This window comes from Heterocephalus glaber, unplaced genomic scaffold, assembly GCF_053883595.1.
Source record: "Heterocephalus glaber isolate CG9 unplaced genomic scaffold, H.glaber_assembly_v1.0 deba00001472, whole genome shotgun sequence".
Taxonomy (NCBI): domain Eukaryota; kingdom Metazoa; phylum Chordata; class Mammalia; order Rodentia; family Bathyergidae; genus Heterocephalus; species Heterocephalus glaber.
In genome coordinates this window covers 23,808,871-23,836,772 of record NW_028258315.1, presented here as the reverse complement: position 1 = coordinate 23,836,772, position 27,902 = coordinate 23,808,871, and the positions used below count along the sequence as shown (strand labels likewise).

Sequence of the window (27,902 nt, the reverse complement as noted above, 5' to 3'; positions counted from 1 at the left end):
CTTCACATTGTCCCACTCTGCTGCTCGATGCTGCTACAAACTTTTCCTTGGTTCTCACTGCTGTTATCTGCACAACCAGCAGCTGCCAGCACCAATGTGGAAAGGTAACTATGGCATTTCCCAGGTTTTACCTCATAGAAATGCTAAAGACAAGTCTGAAGGAATCATTGTGTCTAAATTTGGAGACATTTGCCCCTGTATTCTGGCCAAGACTTAAAACTGGGGCCCCTCTTCCCAGCTGGCCCCCCAGGCACAGCCTACCTGAGCTTGGTATTGATCTGCAGAGCTTTGGCCAGCATCTTTGCTCCCATGTCCCCCATCCCATTCCCACTGATGTCCACTTTGGTCAGGGAGGTGTTGCTTCCCAGGGCATTGATGATGATGGTGACCTCGGTCTTGAGTTTTGAGTCAGCCAGGGACAAGGACTGCAGAGGCTGTGGAGCAAACACCAGGCAGAGCTCAACAGTCCCATCAAGGCAGCAGCTCCTCTAGACCCCTTTCCTGGAGAATCCAGGCCGTGTTTTCCTGGCACTCAGTCTATGATTTTGAAACTACTACCTAAAAGTCACTCCTGGCTGGAACCTGAAAGTTCTGGCATAAACCTGTGGAATGAAATTTGGAGAAGCTGTGTTTTGATGCTGAATACCTGATGCTTCTTTGGGGGAGGGGGGGTACGAGGGATCAAACTCATGGCGTCACTGAGCTAAATCCCCAGTCCCTGATGCTTCTCTTCTAAGGAAGTCACAGATGGGCTCTGTTGAAGTGTAGGACAGGAGGAGACAAAGATGCCCCTCAGCTATGGCTACATTGTCCCTCCTTATTTTACTTGTATACAAGGTGAAATGACACCTTAAAATTCTACTAGAAGTCTAATGCAAAATAAAAACTGGCCAAGATTAATAATAGCTGACAGTAATTGAACAAATAACTATGTCTAACCACTGTTTCAGCTTTTGACGTGTACTTATTTACTTCATCCTCCCAATCACCCAGTACTTGGGTGCTGTTCTCATTTTTCAAATGTGAAACAGAAAGGTTAAGTGATCCAATTAAAGTGAAATGGTTAGAAAGCAGATTAAAAGGTCTGGCTCTCGATTTCATGCTCTAAGGCATTATGTTCTGCTGCCCATTTAGCTTATCCTACAACTTCTTGATCATCACCTCTTAACTCTATCTTCTAAGCTTGATTGAGAAGATATATGTACAATTAAAGGTTTCCAGAGCTGGAACCAACATGGTTAGAGTTAAGACCTGTGTGGGGACTCGGATGCCTTCCAGGTTGTATGAAGTGGTCTACATCAGTCTTGCTCATAAGCAGCTCTGAAATCCCAGGGAGGTAGATGCCAGAAGTACACCCTGGGGTTATCTATGACCGAATTTTCCAGTGCCTGTCATCTCCACAGGACCCCACACAGCCTAAGGCACACCTGTGTCTGCTCAGCCACTCCACCTTGACTTCCTTGGCAGCACCTGAGAAGGGGCATCCACCACTGGCCCAGAAGACAAGGAGCTGCCCAAGACTTTCAGACTCAGCTATCACAAAGTGCTGCTATGTGTCTGACTATATTTATCATCATTATCATCCCAATTATATCATGTTTTCTAAACTTAATTCATCTACTGTGAAATCAGTAGGTATCAGTGTACTAACTAGAATCAAATTTATAAGAGCTAAATGGACTATTAAGTGTGAAGGCAATTAAAACCTCAGCCCAAAAACCTGCATACCCATAGACTCAGGTAGATTTAGTGAGATGGCTTCCATTCAGGTAAATGGAAAAAAACAACTAAAAATGCTTCAGACTCAGGCAAGAGACTGTTTTACACAGAAATAAATGCAGTATTGCTTTAATCAAAAGCTATGATCACATTTCTTATCATTTCAATAATTTCTATTCAACTACCACAAAAATGATATATTACGGCTTCTTCCTAATACTGGAAAACTGCCAACTCTTCAAGCTAGCAAGTAATGATTTTAGCACTACATTCAAATTCTAATACACCCCAGTTAACATTTAAAAATAATAGGTAGAGTCATTAATGTGAACAGAACAGCCTGAATTGCATGCATATTTATAAGGTCATCCCTTCTTGATTTATTTTTATTGCACGGCCATGTACCATAACTACTTGAATTCTTACTGTTTCTTTTCAAAGCTGAACATGTTTATCTGAGACTGTCTCCTGGGTCCAGGCACTCCCAGGAGAAACACATTCTGTTCTGGTTACAACATGGGTTTGTGTGTAATCCTTCAGATCAAGATTCTCTGCTGCCCTGGCCTCTCAATACCATCCTGGGACTCTGGCTACAGTAGCCAGAAGCTGCTATCTACAGCTGAAGGTGACAATGGCTTCCCACAGGCATCTAGATTTCCAACTGAGTGGAAGTGCATTTCTGGGAGAATACAGTATCCCATGGGCTAGAACAACAAAAGCATAGGGCACTTTTATATACGCAAAACTCTTACATAATTAAAATTATTAATTGAGGCCCATTGTACCAGTTTTATTTGTGGAAATTTTGAACTCACAAGACTCAACTCCTAATGATTTGAAATACTGGTTCAAAAGTAGGGAAAAAACAGAATGTAACTGCCTTTTGAAAAAGTCGCCTACTTTGCAATGGCATGAAAATAAAAATCTATTTACTGTATAGCATTATTAGTAACACATTAATCAAACTTAAATTTGACAGGCTTCACATTTACATAGCAAACACTGTCACCTGCAAATATGTTTTTAGATGAGTTTTACATATCAAAATGTTTAAGAGACTTCAACAATTACAGAAACAATTTGATGACACAAATGTAATTAAAATATGAAATACAGACACTTTTTGTAAAATATAAATTTTCCTAAAATATGTACTAAGAAACAAATATTTGGGGATGAATTCTGCAAATAAGTACAATTTTGCAAATTGGCTTCCCTAATCTTTTAAAATTGGAAAATGTGAAATACAAATACTGGTGCAGAGTCAAATTAAATATGTAAAACAAACAGCATAAATCTGAAAAGTATAAATTACATCCTAATTATATCCCTAATTTTAATAACCCAGTGTAAGAGTAACAAAATACGGGGTTTATTAGCAAATGAGGGCAAAGAGAAGCATTTGAATTCATTAAATAATAATGAGTTTAATTTTTTTCACCCCTGGTTAAGAATTATACACACATAATGAAGAGATGAGAGAACAGAAATTTCTCCTGCCAGCCAGCTAAGTGCACCTGGATAGGTGTGGCAAGGGGAAGGGCACAAAAGGTCCTGTTGTCATCCCTCTGGGCCCCTAGGCCCTCCAGAAAAGCTAGCTAGCTTAAAGCTAGAATAGAATTTCCTGTTATTTTCTGGTGTGAATTCAAAGGGGGAAATTATTCTCTTTGCAAAATACACCATACTTTATCTGATTAATATAAGAAATCACTCTCACAACCGAGAGGAGTAGCTATAACAAAACATGAATAATATGCCTCTTTTTGGTAGGAATTCAAACTAAGTTGGATTTGAGGAAATATACAGGGCTGAATTTGGTAAGCAAATAGGATTTTGAGAGGAAGGGGGCAAAACCTTAAAGAGCACCAGTAAGATAAGAGGTCCGACCCACCAGTTCTAAATTAAAAAGGTTCATGGTAGAATGCTTTTTACTTTGCCAGTAAAATACCCTTTGTTTTCCCAATATATTTTAAAGGGCAGCAAAATATCTGAAATTAAATTTCTTTCCCCAGAACTAAGTCTTGCCCAGGAACAACTAAAGAGGCTAAAAATAAAAGGAGCATTACTAGAGCTCAAGAAGCAACTTAAGAGGAAACTTCTTTAGTCTCTTGTCATTCTGCATAGTTACTAAATGAACAACAGTAAGATGTTTGTCAATATACATAAGATCAAAGAGTCAAGGGCTGGGGATTTAGCTCAGTGGTTTCACCGCCTGCTGCGCAAGCGCAAGGACCCGAATTCGATCCCCAGTACCAAAAAAAAGAGTCAACTAGATTACCTGCTGATTAGTATATTAGCTGAAGTTAGGAAATGGTATGGCTAATTAAAAGACAGGCACAGGGATCCATTTTTTAAATCCATTAGTTAGAGTCTTCCTTTAATTGGTGCTGAATGAAGTGAAGGATAAATTTTTAAAAACAATAGCATAAATATCCTGTTTTTTTAAATAACAGAAAATTTACACTTAAATAAAATTATCTGAGAGCATTTTTGCCATTAATCCAGCATGAATAATCAATAGGAAGGCAATGAACAAAAGATGTTAGTCAAAAGTATTTAAAATAATACTCACTGAGTCTTCATCTTGAATCATCTGTACTAAGTTGTCCAAGACAGGTGTCAGATTTCTAAAGAGATTTTAAAGATGTGGACAGTGGAATCAAATCAAAAGCTTTCAGGAGGCTGGTTATTTTCATCATTGTTATATAAAAAAATTCAAAACTCTTACTTGGATTTCATATTATTAAAATTTTTGCCTAATGCCAGGTGTTGGATTGATCTGTTTTTACTGAGCCACACTATTAAAGTAGATAGGTCAGATTCTAAACCTGGAAAGAAAGTAGAGAATCAAAAGACACATGCATAAAAGACTTCTCAGCTGGAACACAATTAAGGAAAGGTGACACACAGTTGGATGACTTCCTATACTGTGCTTGGGGCTGGGGTGGGGGACTGGGATTCTAAGTTTTTGTTTTCAAAGGAACTCTTAGCCATCTTTTCATGTCCTATTAATCCACAGGAATAAACTCATTCTCTACAAAGACTTATCTAAACCTCTTACACAATTGGTGGCTAAACAACGTCAGCAGGATTTGGGAATGGATGATGGCAGAATGTTTCAACTGTCCCCATCTCTGTATGGGAGAGGATCCCAACATGGTAGGTAATTGCAGTTTAAATTTGCCTGTACAAATAGGTTCCCAAGATGGTCAGAAAGGAGCTAGTAAGTTTCTGAACATGTAAATAAGATTCCAATTTTATTACAACCAATAATGTAAAAAGTTGGGCTCAGCACTTTATCAAAGAACTGATTGTTAAATGAGTTGTTTTATAACATAGAACTTCCTTGCATATTTGGCCATGGAAATCAACCTAGTATGATGTTGGTAAAAATTTGGTCCACGAATAAACTCGATGTTAAATTTTAAATTTCTATTAGTCAAGAAAATAATATTGTTCTGAAGGTACTGGTTAGATCAGGCTAGAAGATTATTTTCCCTTTCCTAACTTTCTTCAAACAGTGTTCGAGTTTCTTTTCTGATACCTGACTCACCATTATCGGAGATGTCTAAGCTGGCAATGTTGTGGATTTCAGCAATGCAGCCTTCTAAGACTTGCGCTCCTCCTGACCTCAGCTAGAGAAAAGAGCCAAACACAAAGTCAAGTCTTCATCTTACTGGAGGTGTAGCTAGTCTTAAGACCAAAGAAAAAGTAAAAGCTTACCAACTCCCTCATAAAACAGCAATTATCAATGGTAAAAATCTATTACTAATGGAAGAGAAACATTGCTTTTTCTCACACTACATGATCTAACACTAAATCCTAAAATCTTTAGAAAAAGAAACAGAAGAAATATGGAGACTATGCAGCCCTGCTATGAGTAAGAGAGTATACACCAACCTGCAAGAACTTTCTTCATTTCTAACTTCTGGAAATCTAACAGATCTGTTTTAGACATAAGCAAGTCACTGTTGCATCTCATTATATCTGGTCTTAAGGTATAAATTTTCCATTAGCAGAAAAACAACCCAAGGAGACAAAACCCAAACTTCTATGAAGCCAAAGCCTATGTTATGCAGATCACAGTATTTTTTTTTTCCTATTCTGCAAATATTTGTTGAATTCCTCCTCTAGTTAAGACATTGTACAGGATGTGAAGTTTCCCAAGTTGTGTCCCTTTTGCTCAGTGATTTTGATAGGGAACCTACCAGTCCCAAGAAAGAAACATGGCAGGTCCATTATTCAGGTGAGCAAATTAAAACTTAGATACATTTCAAATTCAAATTCATGATATAAGGTGCTATTTTTTATTTGCTGAAGTTTTAATATATGAATTTAGATAATCCTCACTTCACTATTTCACTATTTTTTATTTTGAGACCAAAACCGTCCTGTACCTGAAGCAGAGTTTTCACAGATCTTCGGGGTGTATGTTTATTCAGGAATACTTTTTGGTTGATGTGTTTAATTTTAGCCATTCCCACTTTTGAAAGTGATAGCAGATTGCTCTGAGATATCTGAGTGAGCTCACGCAGAGAGGGAACTCTCAAAGAGACTGATCTGCCCACCTCAGGGACACTCAGGCCAGCGCCACAGGTGCAGCGCTTCTAAGTGAGGGTGTGGACTGTCTTCAGTAGTAAGCACCAGCTCCTTTCACTATCTGGTTGTCCTTCGTTTTCTATGGGGGAATGATCCTAGGACCCCCTGCAAAACCAAAACCTGAGGATGCTCAAATCTCTCATATGACAAGATGTAGTACTGTATTTGTGTAAAACCTACTGACATTGTTCCATACACTTTAAATCACCTCTAAATTATTTACAATACTCAAAGTAAATGCTACATATATAGTTTTTATATTGTATTGTTTAGGGAATGATGACAGGGGTGGTGTTTCTGCCCATTTTTACTACAGATACAATTTTTGGGGGCCCAAATATTTTCAATCTACAATTGGTTGAATCTTCAAGTATGGATCCCAAATATACAGAGAGCCTGCTATTTTTTTTCCAGAGCTCCAGATTTACACAGACACTCTCACCAAGTCTCTCTCACCTTGCCACCTCCAGATCTTCCCCAGTGCCCTGCTACTCGAAGTGTGATTGCAGACAAGCACCAGTCTGCTATCACTTTGTTACTGGTCTGAACCAAGTAAGTACAGAAATTAAGTATAAATATTTTAGAAACCTTGGCAGCACTTTTAGATCTACTGCATATAATAATTAAAACTTGATCAAGGGCCTGTATATTTTATGTCATTGTATGTTGCTAGTAATTCATTTGTAACATTTATAAAAGTATCAGTTTATGATAGACATTTTTAAAAAAAAAACAAAAAACATTAGGTTCTTCACCATAAGTAGTTCTGAGAAGCACTCTTCTCATTCTGTTAACACTTGAAAAAGTAAACATGTATGCAGATGATGTATGCAGACTATCAGTCAAAGCTAAAGAAAGAACTCACTTAAGGAAGTGCTTCAAAGAAACATAATTTGATTTTTGGAGCCTGAAAAGAGAGGATGAACTTAAGAAGATAAAAATAAGTTCATAAATCTTTACAGTTTCATATTTGCTGACAGTGATTTCTCTGTTGAGAAATAAAATTTCTAGAAGAAAATCTCCATATTTTACCATTGCATAATAAAAGGATTCCAGGCATAGAAATGAAAAATACAAGTAGAATTTACATGTTCACTTCTTTTTACTTTACACTCTTTACTGATAATATCTAACATTTGCACATAAAACTAATATATATTCCAATATTTTAAGATAATGGAGTATACTAATATACCCTAACTTATTGATTCATGAAGTACTTACACAATGGCCAAGCTAAGGAAAGCCCAAAGAGAAAACAGAAAAAACATTATGAGCAGCAGCAGAACAAGAATAAAGAACCTGGAATCTCTATCAATACATAGCATAGGGCCGGGGGTTTAGCTCAGTGGTTCCGCCACCTGCCTTGCAAGTATAAGGACCTGAGTTCAATCCCCGGTAACAAAAAACAAAACAAAACAAAATACATAGCTTAAAAAAGGAAAGGTTCAAAGAAACATTTCTAACTAAAATGTGCTCTTAAAACAAAATCAAAAATTTAAATAACTGAAATTTCAGTTACCAAGAGTATTCAATTAAATTTATAGTTATTAAGTGTCCAAAATTTCCCGAAAGCTAGAGCCTTCCCAAAAGAGTAAAAGCTTTTCTCCATTACTGTAAATGAAAATCCTTTTAAGTAAATTTGCATAATTAGAGCCCTGTCTGCATGTATGCATGTAAGACTGGTTTTTAAATTGCCCTCATTTGAATCCCACACCCTAGCTTTATTTAAGAGCAAGGAAGACCAAAGAAGAGTGTGACCGAATCACTGAACACTTCTGAAAATGTTAAAAATAAAATCACGTTGTTTTGAGAGTAGTTTCCTCCCATTCCTTTCAGATGTTACTCACCATTCTAAGTGAGAAGGTACATCTAATACTCAAATATCCATAATGAGGAAAAAGGAAGCCAAAAAGAAATCCCCTAAAATCTATTGCCTTTAATAATTTATCTTTCTTTCTCAAGATCATTTTGTCATTTAAAAGCATGTGACAAAACATTTTAAGTATAAAATAATCTCTGATTACCTATTTTCTCCTATATGAGTTCTAATTTTAATAAATTAATTTTTAACCCTGGATATTTTCGCACATAAAACTGAGGAGTATTAAGTTCTCCAAAAACACACACATACACACACACATGCACAAAATTACAAATTTAACTCAATGTCCAATTGCTAAGACAGTTTAATAACAAATGACAAATTTGTACCTAAAAAGATAAATGTAACTACAGCCATTCCAGGGTGCAAAGAGTTGCATGTATTAAAATGTTTCCTTCATATGTGCAGCCTATCATGTGAAATGTGCAGATTTATGTTCCACACCTGGTCTGACAGGGAAGTAACAGGTGAGAAGTACCCAAGAATGGTACATCTAGGTTGGTAAAATGACTCTCAGATTGAATGGAATCACCTTGAAAGTTTCTATTCACTTGCTACAATGTCCTACTTGTTGCAAATTTCAATATCTGCTGCTCTCTTTTTTATTGATCATCAATTGCCATGAATCACATGATAACCTGGAGGACAGTCTCACCTTAAAGGAACGGTCACACCTAGACCTGCAACTAATCCTTAGCAATAATTAACCTTTCTGTCATGCCTGGCCTGAATGAGACCTTTGCAATGCAAACAGGCTGCTCTCAGCAAATAACAGGCAACTCAGAAAACAAGGCAGACAGCCATTTAAAAAGAAAATTAAGACAGAATATACAATCTCCCCAGCGCTGAGAAGTCCAGTGATTATCTACACACCTGCGCTGTCCTTGGAACCTTCTTATAATCATAAACTCCCTTTTCAATACCTATATAAGCCTAATTCCTTTCCCAACTAACTGCTAACATCTCTCTCCTCTCTCTCTCTGTTAGCTCATCCACCCATGAATGAAATCTCTCCCAACTAGCTGCTGATCTCTCTCTCTCTCTATGTCAGTCTAGCCACTCACGGATGTAATAAACTCGGCTCTTCCTAGATAGCTGCTGAAATCTACCCCCAATTTCAGTCTCTTTTCACTAGAATAAACACAAGGACTGTCCCGAGTGGTTTCACATGTGCCATTTATAACACTTTCCATCTCTGAAAAAAAATCAAAGACTTTAGAATTCAGTTCCAATATTTATCAGTTCTTCTCTTGAGGTGTGACTGTAAAGTAATGTGATTTTCTAAAAACAGATCAGAATGCACAGATCCACTGCCTCCATTTGGGTAAACAGACGCACAGAATTCTGGTATCACTACTACCACATGGAACAGTTTCACATCTCTTCTTCTGGAACTAACCTCAAGGGAAATGGACACACATTTCTGTGCACATCTGTACTAAAGCTGAGTCCTGAGTCTTTGAGAGAGAATTACGATCAACCACAGGAAATCTGCCCATACAGGGATATACAATTTTGTTTCCAAAATCAGGTGTGACTCTGAAATAATAAGCCTAATTCTTCATGAAAGATGCAAAACAGCTTTGAAGGCAATGTTTTGATAAATAAAGAATATTATTTATCAAAATAAAATTTTGGTATTTTCTAAATAACATTTTAGAAAGGCAATATTAGACTTATGTTATAAATTCTGACATTCAAATTAAAGAGCCCCCCCATAGCAAACCTCTTCCTCCCCAGATAATGGCTCACACATGTGAAGCCCAGCATGGCATTGTGCCAGAAGCTCTCCCTGAAAACTATTATCACCCACACTCAACAGGTGAAAAACAAAGGCTGAAAGAAGGTAATCATTTCCCAAGCCTGCCCCAGGTGTCAGAGAAGCCTTTTGATTCCAAACTGCCTGCCTCTGGCTTTACACTCCTTGGCTCTCATGACTACAATGAGTCATTTTCTCATACAAAAGACAGGACTCCTTTGCAGCACTAAGAGATCAAGGGGATGGAAATGAAGTGATAACATCAACAAGGTAGACCACATTAATGGAAGTTCTCTATAAATGCAAGGTTAATTTTACTACTAATCATATTAGTCCTCACAGATCCAAAAGAATACAGACTATACTTTTGGATTTAGTTCTCCAAATAATAATGATATTTGTCTAATGGGAAAGCAACTTTATAAGTCATAAATTTCTGTATACACTTTCATCACATCAAGTGTGAATCTCTGTCAGTCAAATTACTGAACGTGAAATGGCTGTTTCAGAAAAACAGTGAAATATTGTAAGAACTACAAGAGCATTCAGAATGAATAATAAAGAAACATGGTGTATGTTTCCTTTCAAACAAATTTGCTTAAGCAATGTGACTGTAAGCTTGATTCCTCCTCCTCAGTTACTCTCTCACCTCCTCCACCAGCATCACAGATGATGTCGTTTACCTTCTCTGACTCTTACACAGCCTGATTACAAAATTCATCCCTGCATTTTCCCCACATCAACAGAAGAGGTGAATCTGTATCAAAAATTCTGTCCAGAAGATGGTTTCTATTAAAGTTAATTACTGATGAATGGACATAAAAAACATCAAAGTGTTTCCCCTGGGTTCTGTTTCTATGGCTTGGGGAAGCTGTGGTCTCTGTACCTGTAGGAGGCACTGAACTGTCAGGGCCCAGATCAGAAACTGCTGGACCACTCTGAGCACAAAGTACCAGCACAGTGCTCCACACACCTGACAAGTCCCCAGAGCCCCGGTAACTTTGAAAGTCACCTCCCATGATGACCACGTGATAGGGAAAAACATTCTCCATCATCTTCTGGATTTTAAAATTAGATTTACCTATTTATAGAAGAATCACATAAATTCTTCTATGATTTTGACTAGTGTGCTAAGAAGGTTCTGCTTACTTTGGCTAAATAAAGAAATAAGAGAGAAAATACTATACTTGCATAATCTTAAACTTTTAGGTAGTGAAACTCCTTTCTGGGAGCATCACATAAACTCTGAGTTCCAAATACAAAAGACTAATAATGGCAAATCCTCAACGTGTCAAGCATTCCAACATGGGTTACCTGATAACTCCAAAGGCCTTGCAGGGAGGATTACTCTTTTCATAAAGAGGCACAAACCAATATCTAGTTAAATTTGAGTATCTATCCCTAAGAAGCAAAATGTGACAAAACACTGTAACACAGTTTAGCAAAATAATTTTATGTTCCACCAGCTTTCACAAACAGCAATACAACATGAGTTTCCCATGTGGCCACCAGTACAGTAATTCAAGCTATAAAATTACAACAAACATGATACTGACATACTTTCAAGGCTTCTCTTTCTCACAGGTATCAGTGTTTCCTATAATCCATAAAGAAATGGCCAAAATTAAGTTGGGATTATCAAAACAACAGTGCTTAATCCACCCATCAGAGATTAATCATTTGATCTGAATTTTTGTCTTTAAAAAGTGATAAAAGTAAAAGTCTACCAGCAATTAGGCTGAATCACAGGAGACTGCCTACGTCCTGACATTTTTGATCTATCAAATTTTATATGGCTCACTTAATATTACTGTCTTTGAATGATTCCCAATAGATCGCAAAGAAGTCTAAGAAACAAGTTACATAGCAATGTGACTATTCTTCGAGCACATTTCCTGTATCACCGCATTTGAGAAGAAAATGCCTAATCACACTTAATATTCTAATAATTACCACCATCAGTTTTGTTATTAATAACAGAGAATCAGGCTCTGCCATTAATGAGTTAGATCATTTCAGTTTCTTTAGACCTCATCTTCTTTGTCTATATATATGGTACCCACATGATCACTTATTCTCATTTCAGCTTTATCACAGAATTAAATAAAAAATGTCAATGTAGTAGTACTCAAGGTATTTAATAAGGATAGTAAAACCACATCATACATCATTGCTAATCAGCAGTTTGATCTAAAAGAGCTGTTACATGGATACCAATCTCCCTTCTTTGATAACCCTTCCCATTCTCCTTCATCTCACTCCTACTTTAATAAAGGTTTTAATTACTGACATGCCCCTTAATAAAGTGCTAGTAAGCAGGTAATTCCTACCTTATTGCCACAGTTGGTTTCTATTTTATACTCTGTCTGGATAAGTGAAAGACCACTGATAGTTCCACAACACAAGTTTAATTTTTGAGGGCCTTTTTGGGGTACATTTTGCTTTTCTATTTTCCAAACAAGAAAAGTAAGTCACAACATTGATACTAAAGCCCAAGTTAATGAAAAATCCTACACTGACAATTTATATGGTGCAGTTTCAAACTTCTCAGACTCTAGAATTTTCGGAGGTATAATATGTTAATTTTACTCAATATCTAGTGTTGGCTTAGTGCCTAGCATTTTGTTAGGAACCAAGGGAAACACAAGACAAACTATGACATAATACTGCCTTCCAGAAAGCCACAACTGACCTATCACTGAGTCTAGACAATTAGAAAAGAACAAGATCATAAAGGACTGAAGAGTCAGGAAAGAAATTGAGATAGGAAAAAATAGCAAGGCAATCAACAGTGATGTGTACCAGATACTGTGTAGAGGCACCCTTCAAAGAAGACCTCCCTTGAACCTTACAAGAACCTGTTGGGGGAACTACTATCATCTCCATTTTGCAGGCACAGAAAATGAGATGTAGCAATATCTATCAGTCCATCCAGGAATGCATACCCCAGTAGTCTGAGGCACACTGCAGGATACTGGTCTCAGAGAGGAAGGTCTCTCTGGAGAAGAATGCTCTGGAAAGAGAAAGCAGTAGGCCCGAAGGCCAAGAGAGACTCCTCCATCTACTCCACAGAGGGGGCCTGACATGTTGATCAGAGCCAGGCTTTGAATAGGCCAGGTGGTTGGCACATGAGTATGTTCTTCCAAATCTGCACACAAACTGAACATTCCAAGATGGTAGAAGTTTAGGTACTCTTTAAAATCTAAAGGCTTTTGTGCTCAGTTCTCTTCTATAGGCTCCTCGATTCCAAGAATTTGGAATTGCTAGAATTCTGACAGGCATTTTAATTTTCCTACTTCAAATCAAGCTACTGAAAGTAAAATTAATGACAAGACAGCTATTCTCTCTCACACTCTACAAATCCAAGTCAGTCTATACACATTTGTCCCCTACAACAAATACTGTGTGGTACATCTTCATGATGGTAAAGGTGGTTTATGGCTCTGTGTCTCCAAGCTTCACCTAACTACTTAGCAACAGACAGTAAGGAAAGGGAAACACACGTCATTTAAAACACACTGGGATGGTTTCTTAATGCTGTGCTGGCACTGCTTGTAGATGAAACTTGCGAAATACAGAACATCCAAATATTGTATAATGTGTTTTCCTGCTTCATTTATACACTGTGGAGTCACAGTCTCATACCTTTTCCAGGGAAAAGGCAAAGTATTCCTGAGGCTATTGTCTATTTCAGTGCAGAATGTAAAGGTGGTCTTACCTCACAGTTGCTGAGATCCAATGAAACTCCTTTCAAATTATGATTACAAGCCAGACCCAACAGCAGCGCTCTGAGAGGAGGAAACACACACATTAGTTACATTTCCACACAATCCACACACAGGCGCGCATACACATACACACAAATGTAATCATACTGAATAAAGCCTGGAAAAAGAATGCCTTTTCTTAATCACAGGTCAAGCACCAAGAACACTCTCCCCTTTTCAAATGCCATCTGCATTCCAGTCTCTTGACAAACATTCTTCCCAACAGGCAGGCATGGAGTCCATCAGAAATGCAGAATCCAGCAAGACTGCTATTGCTATGCAAATAAACCAACAGCTCACCTAATTGCATATTGAAATTAAATTGTGGTCAGCCCAGATAAATTCCCACCTGCATCTGCTTGAGAACAGTTTTGATAATGTTTAGAATATTATTAGGCAATTGTTGTTAGAAAAGCAAAGTAAAGCTAGTCTTCCCTAAGGGATATGATAGAGAAGGAGTCTGCTCCCCACAGTATTCCAGGATGTGGAAATTACACCTAGATGAGTTAGGAACTATAGGACTGGTGGGCAAGGGTGGAGAAGCAAGCACTGGAGAGAAGAAGCTGTATGTCTTCACCAGAATCCTGTCTGTCCAGCTGCCAGCCAGGCAAGGGCAAAGGATGTCTCTGCTCTAAATAGGAATTTTCTCATCTGGAAATTTAGGAAACTGGAAGTGATTGCCTGCATGTCATACCTGTCTAAGAAAATAAATTGAACCCACTTTTTTACAAGTCAGTCCTACACCACTGAGCAGCCCTGACACAAAAAATTCACATATGCATATACATCTACTATATGACATGGAACAGGCAAAAGGCACTAATTTAGGCCTTGTGAGGAGATCTAAGGTGAGCGGGAGAAGATTCCTGCTATAAGCAATAGAAATAAATATATGTGCAAATAACTGTAACGTTAGGCGGGCAGCAATGAGCAGGAAAGTGGGGGACTCAGGCATCTGTTTCTGCAGTGACTAACTGTTCCCAGGAAATGGGCCTGTCTAAAGCACACTTCAAAAACATGCCAAGTCAAGGAGGAGGCAGGAAAGGAAGGAATTATTGCCTGACTAGGTCCCTGCAAGTGAATTTCTCCTTCCTGAAATCCTCAGGCCCCACCCAAAGAAAGCCAGCTCCAGCAATGGATGGAGCTCAAGCCCACAGTCTCCAGCTGCCAAGGCCTCATCAATGAGAAGGCTGGAGGTGAATGCCTTTTTTCATCTTGTAAATCTAGTTCACCAATCCCTAAAACATCAGCCTATGAGAACGGCTGTGCCACTCATATATGTATGTGTCAATTGCTTATTAAATTTCTTCTCTTTTCCTAAAAATTGTTTTTTCCTCCTTTCTTCCCTGGGGGCAATACTGAGCTGCTAACAGTACTTGGAACTAAAAACCAAAAGGCCAGTGCTTGCGTCCTGGATCTGACATTAAAGTGGGGTGACTCATCCTAACACATCATGTTTTTGGGGTCTCAAGTTCTCATCAGTAAAAGGAGAGAGTTCAGCATTACCCAAGAGTTCTATTTCTAGGACCTGCTGAGTTTTCAGGGTGTACTCACATATTTCAGAAATGCCTTTTTATGAACTGGAAGGAAAATTCTTCCTGTTTTTCTTACATGTGGATTAAAGTCATGAAACTGAATAGTGTGCTTTAAGATACTTAACTACAGAAGTCCAATGATAAGATAACAACGCATGGGATCATAGAAACTGTTCTTAATAAAAATAAAACAATAACTTCAACAAAGCATAGTGGGCATCAGGGAAAATGCTGGAACAAGAAATGTCATTTTTTAACCAACTTATAGCAAATCTGCCTTAATAATTACCCTCTTAATCCTCAAGCACTGTTGCCAAAAGGGATGAGACAAACTGATTTCATTTTCCCTCTGTGAATAGGTGATGTGTTGTAATTTTGGAGTAGCACATTTAATAGTTTTAATAAAAATACTCAGACAAGGTGGGCACTGCATGGCAGAGGGAGGAGGTGGGGAACAGAAGAGGAGAGAGAGAGAGAGGTGACAGTCAGGAACTCAGGCTGCACTCAGAACTGTAAGGCAGGGAGTGTCCCAGGCACGCTTGGAACCAAACTACACCAGAACCTTTGGGAAACACCAAGGAACAGTGGCCCCCCATCCTCTAAGGCCCCTAAAATGGACTGCAGACAGCCATAACTGGAACTATGAAGTAAGCATTCTATTTCCTTTTAAAGGACCCCAAATTGATTGGGAAACTTCTAGAACACATTATATTCAAACTTAAAGTGTTACTCTCAAAAAAGAAGTCACACTTCTTTAGCTCATCCTCTCGCAGCTACTGACCCACGCCTTGCAGAAGCAAGCGTCTCTCCCTGCTCCCTGAAGACAGTGATGAGTGGTTTGCAATTAGGAGCACCACAGAGCCCCATGACGACCCAGCTCTTCTCCTCTCTAGAAAGGCCTCCAACCCAGCGCAGCTTCTCGCTTTCCTCCTTCAACCCTTGTCACGGTGGTAATCCCAAATCAAGGCCTAATGAGTATCCTGCAAGCTAATCACAATCTCCACATCTGCTTTTCTGAAAATCCAAACTGTCACTATACTTGGAGGATATGACTTAGTTTGGCTGAGTCTCAATTTCCTCAACTGTAAAATGGGGACAGTGATACCAGCTTCCCGAAAATGTGGTCAGCATTAAAGGAGACAGTGCATGCAGGAACACCCAGGACAGTGTCTGGCAAGTGGAAAGCTGGCCTTCGCAATTCCCTGCCGTTCCCTCTCCAGCACTCCCTCAGAGGTAACCCTAAGCAGCTCAGCCGTGGCTATCTATCATCTCACCTTACAGCAGCCCGTTAAATGGCCACGTGAACCTGGTTTCTAGATTCTTTAGCCACAAAGTCTTTCTTTTCCCGTTAAAATTCGTACTGAGTAAAACACAGAGCTAAAGAGACCACTGCTTTAACATGTTTAAACCTTAACATAAAAAACAGGTCATAAGATTTAACAATTACAAAGTACCTTCGAAGTGCAATATTTACCAGTGCATTGCTATGATAAAGCATAGAAAATCCAGTCCTGTCATGGTGTGGAATATTGAATAAAATTAATTACATAAGCAATGAACAATTACTCCATATTATACAAGAGTCATCAATACTAAAAGAATTAGAAAACTGTTTTATCTCTAAAACTGTTTGCAAAGTGCTAATCTCCTGCTGACGGACACACCAGGATGTGCCTGGTTTTGCTTTGTACACAATGTCCTCATAACTAGCACATTGCTCAAAACGTATCAGCTGAATAAGTGAGTATGATTAAATTATAAAGGAATCCCTTTAGAACACTAATTCTGATGCCTTTCTTAATATCTGTGCAAACAATCAAATCTCAGGGTTTTTTAACTGTTTATGGCTATTACATTTAGAGACCTCTAATTAAGTAACAACATTTTTTAAAAAGCCTTTATAATATATTTCAGCCCTTGCCTGGAGCTACTTTTCCTAAAGATGTCTACTGTTTTAGACCTATGGTAGGGAACCAAGAACTACACACTTCTAAAAAAAAAAAAAAAAAAAAACACCAGAGAGAGAGAAAAGGGAATTTCTCAATTACTTTTCAAGTAAAATGGAGGCATTGCTTTTAACATTTCACACAAATTACAAGGGGAGAGTAAATGCTAACTGACATGTTAGCTTGGGAAAAGGAGAAATGTGTACATGTACCAGAGTCAATCTGACAATGCACACGCCCACAACTACTTGAAAAATACAGGGAATTTGACTCTCTTACCCTCGTACATAAAAGCCTGAGTGTTTCTGGTGATGGTAAATAGAATTCTTAAAAATAACAAATTACTCTCAAACTTCAAGTGAAAAAGTCAAAGACAGCCTACACTTAACTCAGACACTGAAGCATTTAAACACTGATTCTGTTGCACACAAAATGTATATAATATAGAGTTCGACAATTACTATTAGTTGAAATTTGATTAAAACACATAAGAACATGCCTAAAATGAGGTGAATGGACATTAATATAAGGCAATGGTACCTGGGCACATATTTTTAAATAATGTTTTATTAATGAACTGAATGCATTCATGGGTTTCAGAGTGTTATTTCCATACATGCACGGAACATAACTTTTGTAAAAGATCAGTGACTACTCCCAAGGACACAAACCAAAGGGAGAATTATTTTTATATTGACAATATAATAACATCAACAGTGCACAATGTACTTAAAATATGTTAACATACTCTTCTGTCTTAGAGTAAAGAAGCATTCTCTTTTTTGCCTTTTCTGTCTTTGGATTATATGTCTTTCTCTGTTCCCTTAAGCACACTCATATTAAGAAACTGAACTTTAAAAGCTCTGGAGAAAATGAATTAATCACTCACTTTAAGGGCTCAGGAGACAGTTTTGTGCCAGAAAGGTTGATTTGCATCAGTGCTAGAGAACTACTAAAAAATTGCTTGAAAGACGGGGGCACCTCTTTTCCTTTCCTGAAAAGACATAGGAGGCATTCAAGTGGTTATTTCCAGCAAACTTGTTTATCGGTTATTCAGACACCATGAAATAACCCATAAATCAGTCCCACTCGCAGTAGAAATGTTATAGTAAAAAGAAACAAAATACATGTCTGCACCCTAGATATGTAAACCCAGTCCTATTACATGGATTAAGAATACTTAAGACACATCACTAACTCCACAAAACCGTTTATTCCTGTTCTTTGTAGCTAATGAAGTCCAGTGAATTTCAATCCTTGGAGAAATTCCATGTTGAGTGTTAAAAAACAGAAAGTGAGAAATGTATATTTTTCCATCAATTTAAGAGTTTTCCCACGGGCAGCAACAGTATCTTTAAATGTAGCAAACCTGAGAAGCAACAAGACACAGACCTGGTGTCCAGCTGAGGACTAGCACAGAACTCCTGAGTGGTAGGAGGCCTGCTGGACAAGCTGCCTAATTAGCTACTACATCCACACTGCAAATCTAATCATTCCAAGTCAGATACTAGAATAAAGAAAAAAATGAAATAGCCATACCCTCCAATTCATCCCCTTGCTATTACAGTGGGAAGTAATTGGATCAAACCACACAACTCAAGGACAAGTTAAGAGTCAACACCATATGGGTCTAAGAGAAAACAGGATTTAAGAGTCTACTTGAACCAGGATTCAAGAACAGTTTGTTATGTTCTGCCTTACAGAATTGATGGAAGGACTAAATAAGTCACTGTATGTAAAGCACTTGGCCTAATGAGTAGTAAGCTAACAATGATGATGAATCCTATTCTGTGGAAGGACTCAGAATCTCAGGGCAAGGGCATCCTAGTGGCCTACCTCATACACATAATATTCGATAATATTTTGTACAGATGACTCAGGAAACCTGTCACTATTTGACAAGTTAAAAATAAAATTTTAAAGCAAGATAATTTCAGGCTCCTTAGAAAAATCTAAGCTATCAGGATCTTTCTCTTTTTTTGAGAAAAAAAAAATCCAAGTAAGCTGGTAGAATATATAATTTTAAACATTTTAAATAACTCTCCATCTAGAGAGTGTAACAGTGTTAGCTTATATACTTCTGGCCATTTTTTGATAAGCAAATGTTAAATGGTTCTTTGAGTATAGCTTTCTTCCTACTGCTTTGTGTTAGTGTTAATTCCGTGGTTTCCAAATATCCACTGTCCCTTTCTGAGGCACAATGAGGCACTGCCACCACGCCGACAGCAGGATCTGCTCCATGGAGTCCCTATGGCCAATGGGATGTGAAAGGACATGGTGTGTTCCACTTCCCAAGAAAAGCTTCATCAGAGAGCATGTGCATTGCCATGGTCCCTTTTTCATGTGCAACATGACTGTCAGTGCTCTCGACAGAGAGGCTCCCACCAGGGTGAAGTGACATGGCCAGCCTTGAATGGACATGTGGTAAAACTACTGCCGCTGACAGCCATGAAGATGGGCAGGTGGGTGTCAGGGTTGGTGGTATGGTTGTGATCACTGCAGAACAACCTTACTTACCCTGACAGATACAGTTATGAAATTATCTGTGAACAAAAGTATGAACAGCCTGGCTAGCAATCCACACCTAAGTGTAAATGCAGTAATTTCAAAATAATAACTAGGGGCTTTCCATGACTATATCTAGGTAAGGTGCGGGGTATTAAACAGTTTAATCATAACCTTTCATTTGGAAGACAAGGCAATTTGTTAGCACAATTGTGCTCTACAAACTTAACAGCTCTACTGAAGACTAGCCATCACAGAATTCACAGTATTGTGGACTCAAAAGAGCTGATTATACAAAGACCTTTAGAGGCTGTGCTGTTGTCTGGTATCTCAGGTCCTCTTGTCAGTTAGAGCTCCACCAAAACACGGATTCCTAAACTGCCATCAAGCATACAAGTCGACCAGACAGCCTCAGTGACTACTCTTACTTAATTAGCCCCTTTCCCTCAAAATTCAGTATCTTGGAAGTCTCTCAGCTTCTCCCTCCTTTTACTCCTAGACTCTACACTCTCTGACCTTTCTCCATTGAGGGATTTGTGGCATATTTTCACTACTGTAAAAATTCACATCATTGCTGAAGTAATGGACCAAAAGTACTTTAAAATATAGATAGATAAATTTGCAATGTATATTTGTGGAATAAAGCATGCCACAAGCTGAATTTTCCAAATAAGTGAGGTTTATATCCTTGAATATATGATGCTTCTAAAGTGTACTAGTAAATATGGAGGTATCTCTAGTTCTAAGTAATATTCTCATGTTATTAAAGAACACAAGGACTACAATATGATGACTTGTGGTCACGACTGTGAATGCTGTCGAGCAGTGCTGATATATTAGGTGGCCCCAAAACTCCACACTTGTATAGCTCATGTACTTTCCACAATTCTGCCATATTCTCTCTCCATTCTGACTTGTTGCTGTTTGTGAATCTTACAGCTCCTAACCTAATGCCTTATTTTGAAAAGAGTTTAAGAGTCAGCAGGGTAAAATGAGACCCTAATACTTGTCTCTGCTTCCTGTACAAAATTAAAGTGTTGCAGCTTTGGGATTGGTATTCTCTTTGCCCCCACAGGTAGTTTATGCTAACTTCTAAGCTCATCACTGAGAAATATCTATAGAAGATTCTAAAAGGGTTTCTACTATCAAGAGAGGGTGCTTGTCCACAGGTGAAAAACAGAGCATCATCGTGTAGTTCACATAGTCAAACTGGAGTTATTAATAAGAATATTTAGCTGTGGTTTAAAAAGCTATAACAAAAACTTAAACTGTCAAGGCCTAATAATTCATAGATGATGGCTTATGGCTGTCTTTCGTGTACAGTCTTCAACCTCCATCACTTCTATTTGCATTATCACTACACATTCCTCTCAGAGACACTCCAAAATGTCAATGACAGCAGGAATAAACCCGTACCGGTGGGAAAAGACAGTTCTGGAGAGATTGAGCACAGCTAAGTACTGGAGGCATCCTCGGAGCAGAGCGCCGCAGACCTGGAGAAGACAGAAGGCACTCTCATTTTAAGTATCTCTAGGTTTAGGAAAATAAATCATTAGAAAAAAAAGCCCTGTATCCCATCTAAAGAGCTGTTGATAGCCCCAAAGCAATATAAAGAAACATTACCATGTCCAGGGAACATTCTGTATTGGACAAATCCAGATAAGCAATGGCATTTGGCTGGGCCAAAAAATTATACATGTGCTTGGAAAAAAAAAAACACAAAAAAATGTTAGGTTCCAGAAACACACACACACACACACACACACACACACACACAGAGCACAATGCAAGTTACTGTTCTAAAAGAAAGCTGCCCATATTCCCCAAGATCATTCTCTGCTGTTCCCAAGAAAATTTGCAGAATTTTCTGGAGCAAAAACTCAGAGAATTTAAAATAAAATTACATTCCAATTTTTTTAAATGGCCAAATGGAATCCTGACTGCCAACACCCGCTCCGCATTTTTCCACATTACTTAGTTTTCCTGATTAGCTTCATTTTTATTATACAGTTTTGGAAGGGTGCTAATTAATTATAGCTCCTGAGATTAAAATACCACCTGGGTTGCAGTCAACCTATCAAAATGCTAATCAGTTTTGAAAGTGTTTAAGGAAGCACTCATTTGAACTTGAACCATTGAATGGTCCCAGGCTATACTCTCTTCCGCCCAATATAATGATTTTTCTAATGATTTTTTTCTAACCTTAGTTACTTCCAAAAATCAATCACAGATGCCCTGGCAGCACAGCTAGTCTCACATACAGATAGGATACATCAGGGGTCACAACGCCTAAACTTTCCTCTCTCACTTACACCCCATGCAAGGTGATCAAAACAATGAAATTAATGCCTACTGTTCTCTAATTGTCCCATCTGAGCAGTAGCCAGAGCTCACCAACAACAAACTGAGTCTGAGCTCTCTGCCAACAGACACTTGCAAACACCGACGAGGCTATCTGAGTGTCTCATTTGTTGGCAAGCACTCATTAAGCTCAGCAATGTAACTGCATGGTTCTTCAGAAAAGCCCTCTAAATCAGGGACATCAGAAGAACAAAATATTAACATGGAAATGCTTTCGAATAAACCAGGCACAGCCAACAGACTGAATTATGAAAGGCTCTGATTCAGAGAAATAATTTTGCCTTCATTTGCACAGTTATTTAGCCTCTCATTCATTGCCTGGTGCTAGTGACCTAAAGGGACATTTAACGTGAGTGATTTTGCTCCCAGCCACCAGTAGGGGGAGTGCTGACACCCTGAAGTGGTCACAAGACCCTACTAGGCCAATACCCTTCCAGCCACTTTCCAGGAAGGCACAGAGACAAGGACAGGAGCCTGTGCACCTGCTGTGGGACTCCAGAACCTCAGCAGTCCTTGGCTGGGAGCCCACTCTCCCCCAGGGCTCACCAATCCACTCCACTGTCCCTAGAGGTCAGTCAGAGCAAGATCCATTGGCCAGGGATACAGGTGTTGAGCTGTTGTATGAAGCACCCATGATGCCCTTGTTTTTAACTGAGTCTTATTTACTTTCAGTCTCTTCTTTCCTCTTTTCATCTATGTTTGCCACCATAATGGTTTGGTGGTTTTGTGTCAGACTCCCTGCTTCATCCGGGAAGGGAGCAGGTTTATGAATCCTCAATAAAGATGACAAATGAAATTGAAAAATGCAGCACAAAAATCATGGCAAGCCAGGAACTAAGTATTATTTAAATGATCCCAAGTGTGAAGGAGAGAAAGAGGAAAAGAAAAAAAACCACAAAAAGGTCTTCATTTGTACTCCCTGCCTGCCTTACAAGTAGGAGTTAGAAAAAAAAAAAGTGAGAATAAATGTCAGTGTTTTTCATCCCCGAAGAGCACTGGAATGCAAATTCATTCAAGCCCCTCAAAGATGCTCAGTTGCTGTAGGTCCTGGTGTTAAAGGGTCATCTCTCCAAAATACCGTCGCGATGGCCAGAAGAGACCACTCACCACATACAGTAATTAGGTCATGCTTAATCCTCCGTGTTGATGAGATCTGCCCAACATTTCTATTACTAACTCAGGTACATGAAAAATCTTGTTATAATCAAGAAGAACTTTTAGCCTCAAACATTAACGAGCAGCTACAGGGTACTTTTATTTCATTCATGGAATAGATCAGGATTGGTTTTATCCCAATAGCCCCTTTTAATTGCAATCTATACAAAAGCGACCACCAGACTCTCCAACAATACTGTTTAATGATGAAAGAGGTCAGTTTATGCAACCAATCTTTTTTAGCAGACAACTGTAACCAGCGTGCTAAAATGTTTTAAAATGAAAAACACTCCTGTAGAAAAAGTGTTTCCAAAGAGCATTTGAACTTCAGCATCATATGAGAAAAAATCAAGTGTGGTGATAGATTACATTTAATTAAGGAATGTTCTCGAGCCTTCATTAAAACACTTCATAAACTTGTAACTGCATGGCTTTAAGCACCAGGACAGAGAGAGGCAGGGAAGTCAGTCAGAAAGTCACATGCAGAAATTAGTTCACATTTATTCAACACAGCTGTTTGGAAGCTGAAAGCCAGGGAAAGCAACCTTACCGAGAGGTCATCTCCACGAAGAACATTCCCTGAGAGGTCCAGGTGGGTGAGGGTGGAGGCAGTCAGCGGGTTGGCACTGAGGGACTGAGAAAGGCTGTTCACCCCTGCAACATTAGGAAACCCGGCTTCAGTTTCCCTCCAGGAGATGACGTGAGGCTGTGAGTTTCTATAAATGGCCCAGCAGTCCCACAAAATTGTGGGACTGAAGTTACCCATAAACACAGACACCAAGTATGACCGTTGTGATTGTGTCCTTTTTGACACATACCCTCAGAGAGGATCGGACACAACCATCTCACGGACCCAGGGGCAGCGATACAAGTGGTTGTGCTCTGTTCTGCAGAGGACACAAGCATTTGACTGAAGTCCCAGAATGATGCAAGCAATCTCATTGACAATTTTTATCCTTTCTCTGGATTCTTCCAGGTGATTCTTAACTCTGCCATCAGCATTTAAATGATACATGTGCATATTCAGGTAATTTTGTCTATTTAAATACCAGGAAGTTGACGGAGGAATATACTGCTGTATTTAAATGTGTTATACTCAAGGCTAAATTTAGACTGAAACGGAGTTTACAAAGAGTGAAACAGTATCTGCACACAATGTAAGAAGCAATCAAAAGGAAAAACCTTTAATTAGCAATCCCCACTATTTATGGCTCAAGGTAACATTAACTGAGCTACACTGACAAATCTACCTCTAGAAGCCATACATGAGGAGAGCAGATCACTGTATGGAGAGAGCAATGTTCTCGTCTATGTGAATGACAGTCACTGTCACAGGCCTGTCTCAGCCTGGGATGGGTGGATTTTTATCAGGTCACCTCGTCATGAAGCAGTAAAGGCTCCCTGAGGTAGGTCACTGTGAAACAGGAGCCCAGCAGAGTTTGCTCACTCCAGGGGCTCAAACACTCTCAATATCTCCCATGATCATTCACAGGATAACGGGATAAAGGACACAACAGAGCTCTCTCTGTTTTCATCAAAAGTCTGAGGTTCCAAATTATCTATTTCTAATCTGGGTAGACTTTCAAATTATTTTATTTCTTCTTTTTTCAGTAGAATTCTTTTCGGAAATCCTAGGCTGTGTCAACTGCCCTAAAGAGAAAGAGGTAAGAGGGTCTGTCCAGAGACGGGCAGCTGTCCTGGAGATGGGTGGCCCAGCTTGATCTAGAGGAAGAGCCAGATACAGTTGTGGCAGCAAGACTTGAAGAAAAGAGCAGGGGCTGCAGACATAGTGTCACTGGAATTCCACCCACTACACAGAACTACTGTCTCATCTTCCAGCGTCAGAGAGAGGTGCTGGGTCCAGCTTGGGCCTGACAAAGGCCAGTGAGCCATTTCTCAAAGGTTAGTGGATGCTGGATACAGAGGAGAGAGGCTTTGAATGGAAGATGTTTTAGTTAAGGACAAGGAAGCATCTCTTGACTGTCACCCAACATTTATCAAATGCTTACAAAGTGCAGGGTATTGGGAAACATACTTAAAACCCATTCTATTATCTGCCATGGGAAAGTGTAATGATTATCATGAAGAAAATTAATTAAACTCCAGGGTGAAACACCAGTGTTACCTAAGTAATATTTTTTCATTTCAAAAATCTTTCTTAGGAGCTACTGTATACTGCTACACAGGAGCCTCTGAGATCCAGGGATACCACCTCCCCAGTCAAAGGCCAGTTTAGTGACAAACACAGACAGGTGATGCCATGGTTTACATGTGGATGTTCTTCCAAAGCCTAATCATGGGGGTGCTAGAGCTAAATGTGTTAAGAGGTGGGGCCTGGTCAGAAGAGGCAGGTCATGGGAATGTGATCTGCCAGGGCGTATCTCCCTCCTGGCTCTTCCTTCTCTCCCTACTTCCTGGCTCCCATGAGGGGAGCAGCTTCTCTTTAACTATGCCCCTCTGCCCTAACATCCTGGGCTGGAGCCAGCCCACCACAGACTATAACTGTGAGCCAAACAAACCTTTCTTCCTTTAAGTTGTGAATGTGTGGTACTGTGCTCAGCAACTAGGAACATGACTAAGGCAGGAAACTACAGATGGCCCTGCAATCTCTGGGTTCCGCACCTGTGGATTCAAGCAACCATGATTAAAAATACTTTTACTTGTTTTTTTTGGTTTTTTTGGTACTGGGGATCGAACTTGGGTCCTTGCGCTTGCGCAGCAGGTGGTGAAACCACTGAGCTAAATCCCCGGCCCTAAAAATACTTTTAAAGTCTCATGTGCACTGAACACATATGGATTTTATTCCTGGTCATTATTCCCTAAATTATATAACAACTACATAGATTTACACTGTATTAAGTACTATAAGTAATCTAGAAATGAGTAAAAATACATAAGAAGGTATATGTAGGTTCTATGCAAATACTGTATCATTTTATATGTGGAACTTGGGAAGCATCTGTGGATTTGGATACCCAGGATGAGGGAAAGGAGCCCTGGAACCAACCTCCTGCACATACTGAGGGTCGACTGTGCTCACTATCCAATGAAGACACTACTGTCAAGGAGGCAACAAAGGGGGTGGAGTTTCAATGAGGTGCATTTGATGAAAGAAAGGATAACTTCTGGAGATTATCTCCTGTGACTGTTCAAGTATCCAACTTCCTTTAGTTTGTTCTATTGGGGGTATTCATCTGTTTTTATAAATGAAACAAGTGAGTCTGAAACATACGGAGAATACCAGACTCTCATTAAGGAAATCATTTGTAAAATCATGCCCTTTGTGAGATATTACAAAACCCAATAAATAAATTCCAAAATGAGAAGGTCAAATTAGTTCCGACAGCAAAATGCTCCTTGATGTGTGTGGGCACTCGGCAGGTGGCTAACATCAGAGCAGACTCTGGAGAGACTCACGTTATCAGCTCAGCCTCACACCACTGAAAGGGAAGCAAGGTTTCCTCTCTATTTCTGAGTCTGTGTGCACATGAAGCCTGAGCTCATCAGCCCACTCTGAGCAGGAAATTGTGACTGTATAGGACTGGAAGAAAATCAACACTCTTACAACCCAAGCTCAACACAAATCTGCATGCAGTTCTCGATTCTGGCTCTCTAGTGATTTTCACCATTCCTCATGTTTATTACTGGAGTGTTTACAGCTGGAGCAGGTAGTACCAGATGGCCCTGCCACGACAGAATCTGCCAACCAGCAGGATAGTTGCTAGAAATCCAGAAACACAGAGAGCTAATGTCTGAGAGAAAAAAGGGGCATTTGGGGCAATGGAGATGTCATGGGGAGTTTTTTTCTAATCCGTCTTAAATTATGAAGTTGTGAATATAACTGTTTTTCAAGAAAAAAAGTGTCAGTCAAATTCAGCAGAAACTTAAAACTGCAATTTCATCTAATTATTTTGAAACTGTAAACCTTTCAGAATCTCTATATAAGCCTTTACGAAGTTAATTTTTAAAAATATATAATCCCAGCACTAGAGAGGCTGAGGCAAGAAAATAGATGCAAGATCGAGGCCAGCCTGGGCTACATAGTGAGTTCAAGCCAGCATGAACTACACAGTGAGATCCTCACTGAAAAACAAACAAAAAACACGATATTTCAAGATCTTTGTCTCAAAAGGTACAACTTACTATTCTCTGGGTCACATGTTATAAAACAATATCAACACGTTTTGATGATGTACATCTATTCTATGGCAGCACAGAGGAAAACAGGAACTAGGACCCTCGCCTGTGAAGGCACAGGCTGTCGTGGCTATCATTACTAAGATATAGAGCAGGGCTGGGGATTTAGCTCAGTGGTTTCGCCGCCTGCCACGCAAGCACAAGGACCCAAGTTCAATCCCTGGCACCAAAAAACAAAAAAAAACATTCGTTTGTCTACTAAGATGTAGAGCAACCTGCTTTTCCACAAGTGAGAAGTGGCAGCACAAGGGACCTGGGAACAAAAGCTTCTCCCAGGGAAGGACAAATGATCACTGCATCCTTCAGTTTGTTTTATAATAGTGAACAAATACATTAAAATAATGAAATACAATAAAATTTTTGAAAGTCCTATCTTTCAAAGATTTATGCTCATACTATGAAGCACATGATAAAAGATGAATACTTTTAATATGCAGAGAAGTCATATAAATTAAGAAAAAAGACAACAGTATA

The 27,902-nt window shown here is 39.1% G+C and overlaps 1 protein-coding gene across 13 annotated transcripts in view; it reads right to left on the bottom strand.

Annotated features, from left to right (window-relative positions):
• The window catches only part of Carmil1 (capping protein regulator and myosin 1 linker 1), a 305,246-nt gene that overhangs the window by 90,814 nt on the left and 186,530 nt on the right, over positions 1–27,902 (bottom strand). For all 13 annotated transcript variants that reach the window (XR_015439361.1, XR_015439362.1, XR_015439363.1 and 10 more), the window contains 9 exons: positions 23,782–23,885; positions 21,339–21,416; positions 21,132–21,208; positions 18,100–18,204; positions 13,681–13,750; positions 5,273–5,354; positions 4,448–4,547; positions 4,292–4,346; positions 262–434 (listed from right to left, as the gene is read on the bottom strand). Coding sequence is in view for 10 of the 13 variants with exons in the window: in XM_087181828.1 (XP_087037954.1) it covers positions 262–434; positions 4,292–4,346; positions 4,448–4,547; positions 5,273–5,354; positions 13,681–13,750; positions 18,100–18,204; positions 21,132–21,208; positions 21,339–21,416; positions 23,782–23,885 (844 nt within the window). In the remaining 3 variants the exon portion in view is untranslated. The remainder of the gene's footprint in view (positions 1–261; positions 435–4,291; positions 4,347–4,447; positions 4,548–5,272; positions 5,355–13,680; positions 13,751–18,099; positions 18,205–21,131; positions 21,209–21,338; positions 21,417–23,781; positions 23,886–27,902) is intronic.